At 42.8% G+C, this 17,439-nt stretch overlaps 1 protein-coding gene across 1 annotated transcript in view; it reads left to right on the forward strand.

Annotated features, from left to right (window-relative positions):
- LOC124259983 (coiled-coil domain-containing protein 18-like) overlaps positions 1–17,436 on the forward strand; it is a gene marked incomplete at its 3' end in the record, with an annotated part of 56,034 nt that extends 38,598 nt beyond the window's left edge. Inside the window, exons 19-26 of the mRNA XM_046694207.1 lie at positions 4,103–4,239; positions 5,736–5,851; positions 6,510–6,609; positions 6,872–6,988; positions 7,312–7,455; positions 15,849–15,928; positions 16,410–16,671; positions 17,293–17,436. Coding sequence (XP_046550163.1) covers positions 4,103–4,239; positions 5,736–5,851; positions 6,510–6,609; positions 6,872–6,988; positions 7,312–7,455; positions 15,849–15,928; positions 16,410–16,671; positions 17,293–17,436 — 1,100 coding nt within the window. The remainder of the gene's footprint in view (positions 1–4,102; positions 4,240–5,735; positions 5,852–6,509; positions 6,610–6,871; positions 6,989–7,311; positions 7,456–15,848; positions 15,929–16,409; positions 16,672–17,292) is intronic.
- Positions 17,437–17,439: the final 3 nt, after the last annotated feature.

The raw sequence follows: 17,439 nt of genomic DNA on the forward strand, positions 1-17,439 counted from the left end.
ACCAGGACGAACCGGTTCACATTCCCAAATCAGTTCACCTCAACATAGGTTTCAGTTTGACTCACCATCTCATAGTCGAATCAATTCACCACAGCGTTTTGATTCACGTAGTCGTTCAGTCTCACCTGGTCGAAGTGGTTGGCCATTTCGATCAGGTTCACCTAGCCGTACGGTGTGTTTTCGTCAGAATGATTCTCGTAGTCGGCCTCATTCACCTCAGGTGAATCAGGATATCCCGTCTTGTCAGTCTAGAGCTTATTGAGGACTCCATCAGAACTGACGTAGTTGCTCGACTTATTGAACGTTCTTATATCAGGAGATATCTTTTTGTCAGAGGCAAGAGTGGTTAGACCTCTCATTTCCCTCGACCTGCAAGGGCCGTGGGGTAGCCTAGTGGTTAAAGCGTTGACTCGTCGCGCCGAAGACCCCGGTTCGATCCCCACATGGGTACAATGTGTTAAGCCCATTTCTGGTGTCCCCCGCCGTGATGTTGCTGGATTATTGCTAAAAGCGGTGTAAAACTAAACTCAGTCAGTCAGTCCCTCGACCTGTGAGACACCTACCTTCACATCCAGACACATCCAGACTATCGGAAGTATCTTCGATTTACTTTAAAGGGGCGTCATTGATACCAATGGAGGGTCCTGCTGTATGGGCATATGTGCGGCCCCCGTGGCTTTTTACTCAGATACCCATTCCGATAACAAGCTACCTGCATTGTCGAGGCGTGACATTTGAGAACTATATCGACGACTGTGTTCAAGCCCAGCAGGATCCAGTCGCCCTTCCTCTCCACAGGCAGTTCATCATCAGAGTTGCTCACTTTTAATTAGGGATGATGGCTGCTAAATTCGAGAAATCAGAGGTAACACCGACCGATGATTTCTTTTATTGGGACAATATTCAACATGACAGGTCATGATGTTTGTGCCCCAGGAGAGGTGGGACAATATTCAGTGCAACGCACCACTAGTGCTGGTCCAACCCACACCTTTTCGCCAGTGGCAGAAGTTACTAGGGTGGTTGACGCCGGGCACAAGCGCTGACTTACAGGGGCCAGCTGCAGCTTGGCCTCTTCAGATGTTTCTGTGCCCATACATCGGGGACCGACAACCCCAGGGAGTTGATTCGCCTTCCCGCACAACTACATTCAGTCTTTCATTGGTGGCTCAACAAGTGGAATGTTTGTGTTGGAGTCTCTATGGTGCCCTTCATACCGACTCAACACCTGTTCGTTGACACATCTTTCAAGCTGGGGCTCCTTTCCATCAAGTGGCCTAGCAGTGGTCATCAGGAGAAAGGGCCCTTCATCACAACGAATTGGAATTCAGCACTGTCATTATCGCCGTTCGGCATTGGGCAGTTGAACTACGGTTCACTCATATGCTAATTCAATCAGACATTTCAATGGTAATTTTGTACATAAACCATCAGGGGTCGACAGGATCAGCAGCTCTGCTTCAGTTGATGTTTTGAATTTATCATCTGATCGATTCACTCCACACAGTGGCCAGAGCCCGACACATTCCCAGGATGAGGAATGTCATTGCCGATGTCCTGTCACTCATGAAGTGGAAACAAGTACCTCTGATCTTCCAATCAAAGATCTACCTGTTATCACGACCAGATGTAGACCTGTTCAGCACTCGGGACAACCATCAGCTTCAGCGCAGATGATCACCAGTTGCGATCGTTTCTGCTTTGTGTACAATCTGAATAAAATTCTGAATTTTATTTCTGATTTGTGTCTTCGATTCTTCTGGGACTTGTGAGTTTTCCGATTCACTACCCTTTCACCTCCATGGGACGGTGTCTGTGGGGGTTGTTTCAAAGCAGGGGCCGCCCCGATACTGGTCGTCCGACCTTGGAAATCGTGGTAATGCGACTGATTACACTCGCTAAGCTGCATCCTTTCACTTTCGTGAAGGTGGTGACTGAACTCCAAATTGCTCGGGAATCCCGGTCCCTGGAGCACTTGTGCTTAGTAAGTCAATGGGTTCGAATCCAACCATCGATGTCTCGCTTTTGAGACGCTGGAGGGTCGCCACCTCACTTACTGTCCTCTGCTCCAACGGAGTAATTACGCCAGTGAAGTGAGTCATTCCCGGCGTTACACTTCAGAAGCGCTCATGCCCTAAGTACCTATACACATCTATGTGATCTTACCGTGGTAAGTAGTGGAAGTCATAAGATGATGTTGTGGTACTGAATGTTAAAATTGTGAGTTTTTCCGATTCACTACCCTTTCACCCTCCTCGACGGTGTCTGTGGGGTTGTTTCAAAGCAGGGGCTGGCCCAATACTAGTCGCTAGACTTTATTACGGGGGTACCTTTGAAATCGTGGGCGATGCGACTGATTACACTCGCTAAGCAAGGCCCTTTCACTTTGTGAAGGTAGTGACTGAACACCACATTGCTCGGGAATCCCGGGTCCCTGGGAGCACTTGTGCTTAGTAAGTCAATGGGTTCGCGACTAACCCTCACACGTAGTAACTTTGGTAGTTATTGGCCTGCCTTGTAGTTGCTTCCTACGGTTGTTTTGGCATAACGCTTAGCTGTTATCGCTTGAATTTCGGGTAATCTATGACCCACCTTCCTACCGTGGGATAAGTGCAAGTCGTGAGGTAGGATAAGTTTAAAAATTTGGAAATTTTAACTATAAATTGTATATTTATATACTTATCCTCTCTCACGAGATAAAGTCCCCACTACTTAGATTACCACCGTTCCGGTTTTGTCCTTTTATGGCTCCAAGATCGAGAATGAGTATGGAAGGTGATCACGTGGGTGAGGACTGCGCATGCCACGTGCTGTCATGGCCTAGTGAGCATGGCTAAGGCAGGAAGGCATGCACAGCACGGGGACAGGGACAAGGAAGGCCTGGAGCAAAGTTCAATTCGTTTCCACTCATGGTCGAATGAAGAGAGAGAGGTGCAAGTCGTGAGATAGGATAAGTATATAAATATACAATTTATAGTTAAAATTTCCAATTTTGTCATTGAATAAGAAAGGAAAACATCTGTTGTGAATGAAAGTATGTGTAGATTTTGATTTAAACCATAAAGATAATTACCAAAACTTCATATATGATCTTTACACAAAATACTGGTTCTCACAAAAAATATTACAATACGTATCGTTTGAAAAGCATATTGCCTTATACCTGTATACCGGTAATACCATGTAGCCGTAATCTATACAGTCGCTTGGGCATCTCTCATGTGATGTTTCTCTGGTTGACATATTTTTTAAGGTAATTAAAGAATGTGTAGATAGATTCAGGTGAATACTATTGGTTTAATGAGGTTGCATACTAAATATCAAAATGTCAAGAAATTGTTAAATTTGGTTTCATTTTGTAGAAAAATGTGTCCCGAATCTAGTTAAGTAATAAAAATAGCAAGTCACCACGGCATTTGTTTGACCAGTGGCTCCCCCTTGTGGCACCATCTGTAAAAAGTAATAGTCAATAAAAGTTCTCTTAAAAGTAAATTGTTTACTTTTATTATTCAATATGTGTTTTTTTATAAAGATATTTCAGTATTGATAGGAAATAAAGCTGGAAAATCAATTTTCATGGCAGTATGTAGGATTTGACACATTAATTAACTTCTAAAAAACAGAAATTTAAAGAAAATATTGATTCATCACTGAAAAAAAAGATTTTTATAATATCAAGATTTTTTTATAAAATGAATTTTTAAATAGTAAATTCACACTAGATTAATATTCAAAAATGAAAAAAAAGGTTACTAGAGGGTATCAACATTATCTCCAATTATAACAGCATACCCAAATTATATTGATAAAGGGAGATAACTCTTGCACAGGTTTACCTCAGGATAAATGCTTGTGTGGCCAAAATATCATGAAGTATGATTAGAAGCAAGATAAAGGGAAATAACTGCGTAACATAAATACGCACTCCTACTGTCACATCCCGTCGGTATATGCACAAACCACGGTATCCAACCTCTTTAACCTGTGTATGATAATGTCTACAAATTGTTTATAATGATGTTCCACGTTTGTTTATTGTTGTGTGTGTTGATGTTTTCCTGCACTGGTCTCTGTATGTAAAGTGTTGGTGGTGTACATTCAGTGGCAGACATGGAAGACCAGATGACCAGCAGGTCCGAGGATGCCCAGCAACAGATGCGGCTTGTCACGGAACTGGAGGAGGAGATTAATAACCTGAAGGTAAACTGCATCGTCATAGCAGATGGAAGCTGGGGCATGGTGGGCGAGCTGTCTAAGGCGCCAGGCTAGTGATCCAGAGAGCTTGAGATGCCGGGATCGAGTCCACCTGTGACTGGGTGTAAAAACATTGGAGTCAACTATGTGTGCAGACTCTTTCAGTGTTGTCGCAACCCCTAGTGTACAGTACACAACCCTGTGCTCTTAAACGAACCCATGAATCCGTTGGTATATGACCAGATGGTGGCCACATGAATACATGCAAACACCTAGTTGTGGGTACAGCAACGTGCAGTAAACTTTGACAAAGTACTATGGCTATATGTCCCAGTCCACCCACCTGTGAATGGGTACCTCGTAAGTATGAGAAAGCCGCAATAACTTGGTGTGCCTAGTGGTTGCAAGAGTTGTATGCTCCCAGGGGAGTTGAGATTGATAGTATGATGTGCCGTTGAGATTGACATCCAATGATCAAAGGATAAAAACAGTGCCTTGCCTTGGATATGTGCGCTGTATAAATATCCTTTGATAATAGTCCTCATAACTCTGTACTTGTTACAAGAGCTGAAGGAAATGAGGAGCTGGTGGTTACAATGTCAGCTGATTGGTTGTCATATCCCCCAATCCAGTGGTACCCAGTATGCCATGGTGGTGTTGGTCACCTGTTTGTGCAGACATCGGGCTTTATGATTTGCTTGCATGCCATTGTACATTGTATTCTGACATTGTTTGTTAAGGATTACCTGATTGTGTTGTTTGTGGTCGGATCTCTGAAGGAATACTAGAATCGGATCTCTGTAGATTGTGTTGTTTGTGGTCAGATCTCTGAAGGAATACTAGATTGTGTTGTTTGTGGTCGGATCTCTGAAGGAATACTAGATTGTGTTGTTTGTGGTTGGATCTCTGAAGGAATACTGGATTGTGTTGTTTGTGGTCGGATCTCTGAAGGAATACTACATTGTGTTGTTTGTGGTCGGATCTCTGAAGGAATACTAGATTGTGTTGTTTGTACTTAGATCGGATCTCTGAATTAATACTAGATTGTGTTGTTTGTGGTCGGATCTCTGAAGGAATACTAGATTGTGTTGTTTGTGGTCGGATCTCTGAAGGAATACTAGATTGTGTTGTTTGTGGTCGGATCTCTGAAGGAATACTAGATTGTGTTGTTTGTGGTCGGATCTCTGAAGGAATACTAGATTGTGTTGTTTGTGGTCGGATCTCTGAAGGAATACTAGATAGTGTTGTTTGTGGTCGGATCTCTCAAGGAATACTAGATAGTGTTGTTTGTGGTCAGATCTCTGAAGGAATACTAGATTGTGTTGTTTGTGGTCGGATCTCTCAAGGAATACTAGATTATGTTGTTTGTGGTCGGATCTCTGAAGGAATACTAGATTGTGTTGTTTGTGGTTGGATCTCTCAAGGAATACTTCGTGCTCTAGAATAAAAGAAGTTGTCATCCATTTAGTTACTTGTTCTATACAAATTGTGTTGTTTGTGCAGGGATCTCTGAGAGATTACAAATTGAGTTGTTTGTGCAGGGATCTCTGAAGGAGAGCAAAGCAGAGGTGGTCAAAGTAGATGACCAGCTCCAGAGGTCAAAGTTCGAGGTCAAGGCTAAGGATGACATGTTGGAGGACCTCAGGGATGCTTTGAAGTAAGTGTCGTTCACAATTATTCCTCCATAAATATGAACGCATATGTAAGTCAGTTCTTTTGAATGAATAAATTAGCTATGAAACTTCATAGGATGAATACATTTAGATCACATCTAAAACTGCTTATTTCATTATTAAAACTGTAGACAAAAGTGCAAACTCAGTGACTTCATCTACCCCAGTAACGCAACTTAAGTCTTGCTTAACATGCCTGTTACTACGAATATGGAGTGACATGAATTGTTGAGTTAGTCTATCAAATGCTGTGAAATCACTTGCGATTTATTTCTTCACTGTTGAGGCTTCTTCAGCGTAAAATTCACACAGTCGAATGTAGATTGGAAGAAGTATATTATAAGTTGTTCACTAGTCACGAGGGGGACATGGGTTGATGTACCCTCGATGTTTGTTTATGTTAACATCGGTAATTTCCGTACATCATATATGTGATTCAATGTAATTCGATAAAGAATTACTACCACAAAGTACCAAATGAGTTGCCATTGACAGCGGGGTACATTGAAATGTTACTCGCTTGTAAGCAGGCTACATTGAAAATAGTAAAAGAGCGCTCAGCCAATCAGAAAGCGACATTTATGTGTGAGGTAAGATAAAAGTTAATGTCAGTCTAATGAATTGTCCCTGATGTGTGTTCAGGAAGACCCAAGAGGAGTTGGGGATGATGAGTGAGGAGAATGAGGAGATGAAGGAGTCCCTAGACACCAGACAGGTGGAGCTCAACGAGAGGGTGGCACAGGTAGGTGTCGGGCAACGTTTAATGTAGGGGGTGCACAGGTAGGTGTCGGGCAATGTTTAATGTAAGGGGTGCACTAGTAGGTGTTGAGTAGTGTTTAATGTAAGTGGTGCCCAGGTAGGTTTACAGCATTGTTTAAAGTTTGTGTCGAGCAACAGTTATGTAGAGGGTGCACGGGTTATTGTCCAGTATAATTTATTGAACAGGGTGCACAAGGTAGGTGATAACTGAAGAGGTGATTTTTAACTGTTATGTTTTCCTGTAGGTGACGAGATTGGACCAAACAATCAAGGAGACACACACAGAGATGGAGCAACGGATGCTGAAGCTGGACGAAACACTCCAGAAATATCAGACTGAGATACAAGAGAGGACGCGGCAGGTCAGTAGCAGACTCGTTAGGAGCAGAGACGTCTTGTGCCGTGAAATTCTTGATGAAAAAAACATGGAAAAATACAGTTGGGTCCTTTGGGTGACAACACAAGGGAGTATGGTCTAACATTTCTCACCTACTGGCTGGCCCTATCCTTCTTCAACAACGTAACTGCTAGGCCATGACACATAACCTGACTTGGAGTGAAAAATACTCCTACCAGACTCCATAGAAGGTTTATGAAATGTTTCTTTGACAGATGCATAGCGTAAAATGAAAACACGTAATGAGGAAGTAGTATTGTGATGGATGTGATGTATCCGTTGTTTCAGATTGCCAACCTGGACGACACCCTGCAGCTGAGTCAGTCTCAGCTGCGAGAGAAGACGCTGCAGTTCCAGCAGTCGGAGCAGCTGCTGCAGCGACACACCATGGAGCTGCAGGCCGCTACAGTGAAACTGCAGGAACTACAAAAGGTACCTCTCCTATACCTCCTCTACAGTTTAGTGTGGCAGGTTGTCCCTGTGTTAGGTGACAATGGTTAAGTAGCTGATTGTGTTCTGTTCATAATTTATGGCGGGGGGTGTTTGATGATTTTTATGGAGAAGCATGTACAATGGGACTGACCCCCACACCCCTGAAATGTATGTACAAAGTAAGTGACAAACCCTCTCTCCCCCCTGCATGTCATGTACAAAATCAATGACCCCCCTTCCCCTTCCCATATTTTGTAAGCATAAATTTTTTCTTATCCTGACTCATGTTTATTTGCTTGTCTTCTTCTTCTTGCGAACCTAGTGGAACACTTGTATCTCCCAATTGAAGTTCCCTTCAATAAAAAATCACTCATTAGTACTGACCACGAGTTACCTCCCTTCCACAAGCGCGGGAACGAGGGCGCCACCTGAACCCATGTGCCTCACTCTCTCCTTCTTCGCCCAGTGAGCAAGACGTGAGAGCACCTGTGTCTCCCTGCACACTATATCCTTTTTATCCCCCGCAACGCGTTTTGCGGGGGGTATTAAAATGGACTCCGTCCGTCCGTCCGTCCGTCCGTCCGTGCATATTTGTCTTTTCCGGAGCAGAACTCTAAAAGCATTCAATATTTCTTCACCAAACTTGGCACATACATTGATCTGGTGGTGTACTGGTGCCTTTTGGCAGTTTTGGAATTCTGAATAAAATATTTTTGGCGTTTCCATGGCAACAAGTTCGACTTAGACTGAAATTGGTGGTAGTGCTCTTTTCCGGAGCAGAACTCTAAAACCGTTCACTATTTCTTCACCAAACTTGGCACATAGATTGGTCTGGTGGAGTACTGGTGCCTTTTGGTAGTTTTGGAATTCTGATTAAAATATTTTTGGCGTTCCATGGCAACAACTTTGACTTAGACTGAAATTGGTGGTTGTGCTCTTTTCCGGAGCAGAACTCTAGAACCGTTCATTATTTCTTCACCAAACTTGGCACATAGATTGGTCTGGTGGTGTACTGGTGCCTTTTGGTAGTTTTGGAATTCTGTTTAAAATATTTTTGGCATTTCCATGGCAACAAATTTGACTTAGACTGAAATTGGTGGTTGTGCTCTTTTCCGGAGCAGAACTCTAAAACCGTTCACTATTTCTTCACCAAACTTGGCACATAGATTGGTATGGCGGTGTACTGGTGCCTTTTGGTAGTTTTGGAATTCTGAATAAAATATTTTTGGCGTTTCCATGGCAACAACTTTGACTTAGACTAAAATTGGTGGTTGTGCTCTTTTCCGGAGCAGAACTCTGAAACCGTTCACTATTTCTTCACCAAATTTGGCACATAGATTGGTATGGCGGTGTACTGGTGCCTTTTGGTAGTTTTGGAATTCTGAATAAAATATTTTTGGCGTTTCCATGGCAACAAGTTTGACTTAGACTGAAATTGGTGATAATGCTCCTTTCAACTTTCAAGGCTCTCCTTCCACTTTTCTATATACACACCTAAATATTTGACATAATCATAACTCGTAGACATAATCATGAAGAGTATTTTGCCATTGAGGGGGATATTGATGACTTTGTCTTCTTGTTTATATTTAGTTTGTTACCTCTTATATTCATCTATAGAGGTGTAACTAGTATCATTATTCAACATGCATTGATAATTATTCGTGTTTCTGCTGCTTGATTCACGGTTCGCCGTGTTTGCTCAGCAGTTTGCGTTAATAAAAATCTGCACTGTTTGTAAATTACGTTACTCTGCTACCGATCCACATTTAAAATGCCCTAGTTGCATTACTCCATGTTCTATTGTTTCTCGTTGTAAATTATGTATTAATTTACCAATTTCTGCCTTTGATAAATATTTATGTTCCGCTTTGAGACGGAAGGCAGATAAATCTCGAAACAATCTTCAGTCATGGCTAATAGATCGGAGTCAGATATATCCTGAGTTACCTTCGGGGATAAGCGTGGGACGAGTCCGCTAAATCTAGAAGCGACCTGCTTCCCAGGACGTTCCTTCATCACAGTCTAAAACTAGAAGAACTTCCACGCCGTCTCAACGTGATGCTCCGAGCCCCAGGTCTACAGCCTCGTCAAAGGGAAATCCACGGCTACTAAAAACTTTGCTTCTGATATTCAGAATTATGTTTATATGATGATGACATTTCGCTTATCATTCCAGATGTATGTTATAAGAAGTGACCAGTACGGCTACCGCCACTTCAGCGCAGATCAACATGCAATCAGAGATGCCTACGCTGACGCGGGAGATTATAACTGAGGGTCCCGCCACTATCACAGAGAGGACACCCTCAACGCCAGCGCAGACCATCCCAGACGACCTGGTCAACCAAATCATGAGGCTGATGGAAGACCGCTACGGCTTACAGAGGCCTCAGAGCCACGGGCCCCAGAGCCCACCCCATACTAAGTCATACAGGGCCCCAGAGCCCGCCTTTGACTTCAGCTGTAGGGCCCCTGAGCCCATAGACGCCTCCGCTAAGGGCAACCCTGCCCGAGTAAGCTCTTTGCATAAGGTATCCCAGGTCGCTCCGAGGAGGAGCTAGAGCCTGACCTTTGCAAGAGGCTTCGCGGAGAAGGAGCGCCGCCCAGCACGCACCTTTGTCATGTAATGGAAGGGCGCTTTGCAAAGCAAGCACTCATATGTCGGATAGGACACTGACTCCAGACATTCGCAAGAAGGCGAAGGCTAAGTGGTTCTACAACGCCTAGGAGGCGCTTCGCGTAGCCCTCGACGCTCGAGAAGTCCAGAGCGCTCTGCGGCCATCACCGCTCTCGAAGCCCACAGTTTCCGCTGAAGGATGTCTTCTTCAAGGTCTACATACACCAGCCAATCGTCAGTCCATTCTCCTCAGTCCTCACATAGATCTTCTTACAGATCGAGGTTCGACATACCACCATACGCCAGAGGAAGACGATGGTATCATTTAAGATCAAAGGAGCGCAGCCGAGCCCACACCCTGTAGAACACAGAGGTCGCTTTTATAAGCAAGCGCCATATATTGATCGGACTCTGACTCGACATCACTTTCGCGAAGGTCGCGAAGGCTAAGTGGCTCCAAGTCTATTTCACCCAGAAGATCTAGAAGCGCTACTTCGAGATTCGCGAATCTTCGGCGTCGCCGAGGAAGTCTCCTCCAAGGTCTCCATATACTAGCCACTGGCCATATATAGCCACTGCCAGTCCGCTCAAGACATCGCATGAGTTGTCTATCAACTGTAAGCCATATGCCGCCTACAAGCCTACGCAGACAATTGCACAGGCTATTTACAACACACAACGCCGCTGTATTAATTTATCAACGGATGAAGAGCCTAATTAGGATCTTCAAGCCGACTACCTACTACGATACGATTATCTACATGCGACTGCAGATCTGCAGACAATTCAAAACGAAATTGAACAGCAGTCTTGTTACAGCTTAGTAAAACTCATAATCGCCAACGATTTCCTCAGAAGTAATATGTACAACAAGTTCAGCTTTAACAGTCTACAAGCTGACAACTTGCAAGGTTATTGAACCTTATATAAGGAAGTCGGAATTATCTTCAAGACTGAAGTTACTTTCACGACAGCCTGGAAAATAACTTACCCAGCATTAATATTACAGAGCGAGGTATTTCGCTACCGGAGGTTCACAAGCGCTACCATCAACCCTCAAACACGTATCACTCGGGTAACTTCGGAAGTTACGGTGAAGACCGACGATTGTTCTAATATCAACGGCGCACTATATTATACAAGGTTCTTTCCTGATACACCGGTGACGCCACAGCCATACCGGTACTCTACAGAATCAAAATGCCTTGTTCTGATTGGACCGAGATGGACAACGCCCTACGCAGAGGTCGATCATAGTTCACAGTTCAACACTTAGGTTGCAAGTGACAACAATATATCAGTGAACGAGCAAGCCTCCTTACAGTTCAGCTAATCTAAACCTTCATGATTGGGCTGCCTTCTTGAGGTTAGAGACCTCCCCTGTCAAGTAAGGACGAGGACACAGCAGTCAGACGATTTTTTTACATAAAGTTCAACGATGGCAGTCACCCCTGGCGAATTCACAGCGAATTTACCTCGACGACGGGATACAAATGGATCCAAATCCATAGTGTCTCAGACTACAGTTGAATTCATCATCAAGCTACTAACACAACTAGATGGTTAGTAAACCTACTTAAGTTGGACCTAGAACCTTCGCAAGATCTGCTATTTCTAGGTTTTTGATTTGTAATGGCGCAGAATCGTATAATTGTACCGGAGGACCATGGATCAAGATCCAACAGTCATTTCCACAAGCCTTACTATCTCCGCTACCACTACGACAGTGACAGTGACAGAGTCTGTTGGGGTTACGCACTTCAGCTCAGCTCAAGACATGACAGACAGAGGCAGACTACAATTACATCCGCTACAAGTCATCAGCAATTCGTGATCTAGACTTAATCTCTACCGCTCAATCTATCGGTTCAGGTCAAACCTCATCTACTATGATGCACCAAGAGATCGAATGTTTGAATAGGCGTCTCGCTAATAGAGCTGGAATCGATAACACTTCTCTACGTAGATGTGTCACTATAAGGTTGGGGAGCCCATCTTGCCAACAGGACGGCATCAGGGCTATGAGCAATCAAGAGAGCAATTACACATAAATCTGCTAGAGATGCAAGCAGTAATAAACGCCTTAATACACTGGAGCAACTTACTACAGTATACCCAGTGGATGATTCACACAGTCAATTCGACAGTGGCGTTTTATGTGAACAAACTAAGCTCAACCAGGTTTAATCAACAATCTCAACATACATGTCAGAGCATATCACATTCCAGGAGCAAAGAATGTGATAGCAGACGCTCTCTCTTGGTCACACATACCATCGCCGACAGAATGAATGCTCCATACAGAGATATTCACTCAAATTATCAAGGAAATAGGAACTACACTAATAGACCTATTTACCATTCGATTCAACAAACAACTGACAACATTCGTATCGCCAGTTCCAGACCCACTAGCATTGGCAACAGACGCCATAAGCATATCGTGGAAGGTCTCAACGCTGCACGCTTTTCCGCCACCAGCGTTAATCTCACAAGTTTACTCTAAATCAGTCTAAAGCAGAGCCTCCATCTGATTTTGGTCACGCCTACTGACCAGCTGAGGAAGTGGTTTCCAACTCTTATTCAAGAAATCGACAACCAATACTACATCTTACAGAGTGCTCGAATCTGTTAATACATCCGCGACACCAAACAAGCACACGAAAGCCAGATATATTCCAACTTCACGCATGGATTGTATCATATGCTGTCTGAATAACAAGTTATTCAGCCAGAGCGCAAAGCAGTCTAACTTGCCCCGCGTGAACTCAACTGGCAACTTATACGATGACAAATGGCACAGTTTTGTCAATTATGCTGCAAAGGAAGGATTTACAGCTAGATATGCTACTCATCCTCAAGTGGCGGACTACTTATGTTATCTACGCCAGACTAAGATTTTATAAGGCTCAGCTTGTCCACCTATCTTGCAGCAATAGCTCTATCATAACTGAGAACGGGCGCCAAGTTAACCTAACCCAGTTACTCGCCTTGCTACGAAGCCTCCGATTGGAGGATTAAACGGAAGTTCACGCCCAACTTGGGATCTGAATATAGTGTTCCAACACCTCACAAGTGAGGTTTATGAACACGCTTTGATGATATACTTGAACCCCATGATACGATGAATCTATCACGATGGCCAGTAAGAGCACTGAAAATATATCTCCACCGAGCCAAACAGGAGGGAAAAATGCAAGAGATTTATTTCCTCTATCAAGCTATGCAGACGAAAGTCTCACGCACTACTATATCTCCTTTTGGATCAGAACTGTCATACTAATGCGGTCACAAGACTGTAGGACTCTACCCTCCATGAGCTTCTAATCCTCATAATATTAGAGCGCTAACATCTACAATTGCTCTACACAAATGCTTTTGGAATAATGGAGGGTTATTTCTGGAGATCCGATATGGTGTTTGCCAACCACTATCTGAGAGATATCACCACCGAGGACGCCTCAGGTATCCACCTATTCGGTCCCATGGTCCTCAGACAACAGTTGACAGTTCCTCGGAGAAGATAAGTCCATCTTACAGAATTTTACTTATCTTATAACAGTACTAAATAGCTACATGCTATATATATTTTGCTTAAGTTCAATTTATTATCTTAAGCTCAGTACTATGGTTATTATATCATACAATATGTAAGCTAACAACTCTACGGAGTTTGTTATTATATATTTAGCTTAAGTTCATCATATCTTAAGCTCAGTACTATGGTTACATTATAAATATATTAGCTTACAAACTCTACGGAGTTTTTTGCTATTATATATTTAGCTTAAGTTTATTCATATCTTAAGCTCATTACTATGTTTATATCATATAAGTATATTAGCTAACAAACTCCAAAGAGTTTTTTGCTATCATATACTTAGCTTCAGTTTCATCATATCTTAAGCATTATGGTTACATTATAACATGTATTAGCTAACAAACTCTACAGAGTTTTTGCTATTATATATGTAGCTTAAGTTTATTCATATCTTAAAGCTCAGTACTGTGTTTATATCATATACCGGGTAAGTATATTAGCTAACAAACTCTAAAGAGTTTTTTTTTTGCTATCATATACTTAGCTTCAGTTTCATCATATCTTAAGCATTATGGTTACATTATAACATGTATTAGCTAACAAACCCTACGGAGTTGTTTGCTATTATATATGTAGCTTAAGTTTATTCATATCTTAAAGCTCAGTACTGTGTTTATATCATATAAGTATATTAGCTAACAAACTCTAAAGAGTTTTTACTATCATATACTTAGCTTAAGTTTCATCATATTTTAAGCATTATGGTTACATTATAAAATGTAATAGCTAACAAACTCTACGGAGTTGTTTTGGCTATTTAGGTTGCTTAAGTTAATTATATCTTAAGCACAGTTCTATAATCATACTATATATATGCCTACAACTCTTAGGAGTTCTACTATTATATATATGTTCAGCTTAAGTTTCAATCCTTAAGCTCAGTCATATGTTCATTTCATAACATGTATTAGTTAACAAACTCTCAGTAGTTGGTTACTATTATACAGCTTAAAGTATCATTATACCTTAAGCACAATTCTGTTATAACTTACATATATGCATATTGTAAGCTTACTACTTTGGTTCTTATAAAAGTATTCATTATAAACTATCAACAGTTTATACTATCACATTAATAGCTTTAGCTTAATTAATGTTCTATATACTTTATTATATTCAGTAAATTGTAATAACCCTTATATGGCAACTGATAAGTTAACAGCAGGAATTCAGTTCAGTGCCTTCATGAAGTTCCCTTAGGGTTATTACAATTATCTCAGTTCAAATCACTAATTAGTAAAATCCAAAGTATATATAATCCCACCTCCTATTCAGTGAGGATTCTACAAGCAAATAAACATGAGTCAGGATAAGGGAAAATATGAAATTTTAGAGTAAAATTAATATTTTATACTTATCCTGACTCATGAGGTAAGCTCCCTCCCGTCCTCCCCCACTTAACACTTTGGATTTCCCTGGAAATTCAGGTGTTGGGCTCAGTATATGAGGAGAGAGTGAGGCACATGGGTTCAGGTGGCTCGCTCTGCGTTCCAGCAAATAGCTTGTGGAAGGGAGGTAACCGTGGTCAGTACTAATGAGTGATTTTTATTGAAGGAACTTCAATTGGGAGATACAAGTGTTCCACTAGGTTCGCAAGAAGAAGAAGACAAGCAAATAAACATGAGTCAGGATAAGTATAAAAATATTAATTTTACTTTAAAAATTTCATTTTTAAAATATTTATATGTACAAAATTGATGACCCCCCTTGTACATGTGTTATAAATTGATGTTCCCCGCTACCTCCCCAGAACAAAATGGGTGAACACCAAACCCACCACCACCACCACCACCCCACCCCACCCCACACACACACTCCCTCCACCCCACCCCACACGCTTAAAATCATCATCCCTAGCCATAAATTATGAACAGTCCCTAACAGAAATATCATCACAAATACCAAATATAAATGAAGACTAAATAGCCAACAACAATAATTGATTGTGCAAGTCATCCTGCACATCCTAGGGGGTGGGGGTTAGGGTTGGGGAGTTTGCATAGTGGGTAAAGCGTAAGCTCGTCACGCAAACACCTGGGTTGGATTCCCCACATGGGTACAGTGTGTGGAGCCCATTTCTGGTGTCCCCAGCTGCGAAAATTGCCGAGTATTGCTAAAAGTGGCGTAAAACCACACTCACTCACCCACTTTAACAGAGTGTTGTTGTTTCAGGTGACAGAGAGGCAGCAGCACCGTCTGGAAGATCAGAAGGAGGAGAACGTGGACATCACACAGGAACTACGACTCACCAGGTACGACTGCAGGCATCATACAGTGCCCAGGGGGAATTCTAGATGAGAATGGTCTTCAGACGAAAGTCAAGTCTTGCCATTTTGTTGGCCACACTTGATTCAGCGTTAAACTGAGTTGAACCTTTGTTAAGTGGCAACTACGTGCATCAGATGGTCCGGCTCTGTGACTTGGTCGACTTCAGTTGGATATCTAAACCTCTATCAGGGCGGTGGGGTAGCCTAATGGTTAAAGCGTCCGCTCATCACGCTGAAGACACGGGTTTGATTCCCCACATGGGAACAATGCATGAAGCCTATTTCTGGTGTCCCCCTCCGTGGAGGGAGGACACCAGAAACATTGCTAACATTGGAGAAACATTGCTGAAAGCAGCGTAAAACCATACTCACTCACTCTAAACCTCTATCACAGCTTTGTTAAACCCAACTCACTGACTGGACAGAGAACAGCTATGTTTGACCTAATTCTATCACTGTATCATAGGGAGCAGCTGCAGCAGCAACATGGAGAGTTTATGGAGACAAGACGAGAATTGGCCCAGTCACACCGAGAACAGGATCGATTTGCTCGGGAGTTAGAAGAGGCTGTCCTCCTAGCGCAGAACAGAGACTCAGAGGTCACACGTCTTGAGGAGCAGCTGAAGGAATGTCACGGTCGGGAAAGTCAAACAGAGGCTAGATTTATGTCTGAAGTTGAGACATTGAAGGAGGAAATTGAAGCCTTACAACAGAAACACCAGGAAGAGGTAGGTGCCTTTGTCACCAGTGATGCAGTCTGTTGTTAGTTTGTCTCTCCTGTGTCTTACCTCAACATGTGATTCTGCTGGAGGATTCTTGGACATAATGGTAGGCAGTGCCCCAATGTAGTTGTGAGTGGGTACAGCTAGAATAAGTGCAGCATTGAGAAACCAGCACTCGAATAGCATGGACTGGCCAGCGTAACATTAGCTGTTACAAGACTGTCACTGGTCAATTAGCCTGATATTTTGCACAGGAGGCTGAGTCACTTGATTGTCTGGCCCTACCCACAGAGCCCGTGAAGATCCGGGTTAGAATTGGTCTTCCGTAGCCTATACTTGTCGCAAGAGGCAACTAACGGGATCAGGTGGTCTGACTTGGTTGACACATGTCATCGGTTCCCAACTGCGATAATCGATGTTAATGCTGTTGATCACTGGATTGTTTGGTTCAGACTCGATTATTTACACACCGCTGCCATATAGCTGGAATATTGCTGAGTGCATCATTAAGCAACAAAAGACCATACTGACATAGTGTCAGGCTGCCATTGTATAGTTGGAATATGGGTGAGTGTTATTGTAAACAACAAACAAACTAACTGAAGGAAATGATATCTGTTGTTGTAGTTGGCGAGTTGCCATGACAGTCAGCAGGAGCGCCAGTCAAACTACGCACAGCTAGAAGGTCAGCTGAAGGTTGCCCAGCAACAGCTCTTGCAGCAGGATGACCAACACAAGGAGGCACTGGAGAAGGTCAAGGACGACCTGGATTGT

The sequence above is a fragment of the Haliotis rubra genome, unplaced genomic scaffold (genome assembly GCF_003918875.1).
Source record: "Haliotis rubra isolate DU_JTF1 unplaced genomic scaffold, ASM391887v1 Scf746, whole genome shotgun sequence".
Lineage (NCBI taxonomy): Eukaryota > Metazoa > Mollusca > Gastropoda > Lepetellida > Haliotidae > Haliotis > Haliotis rubra.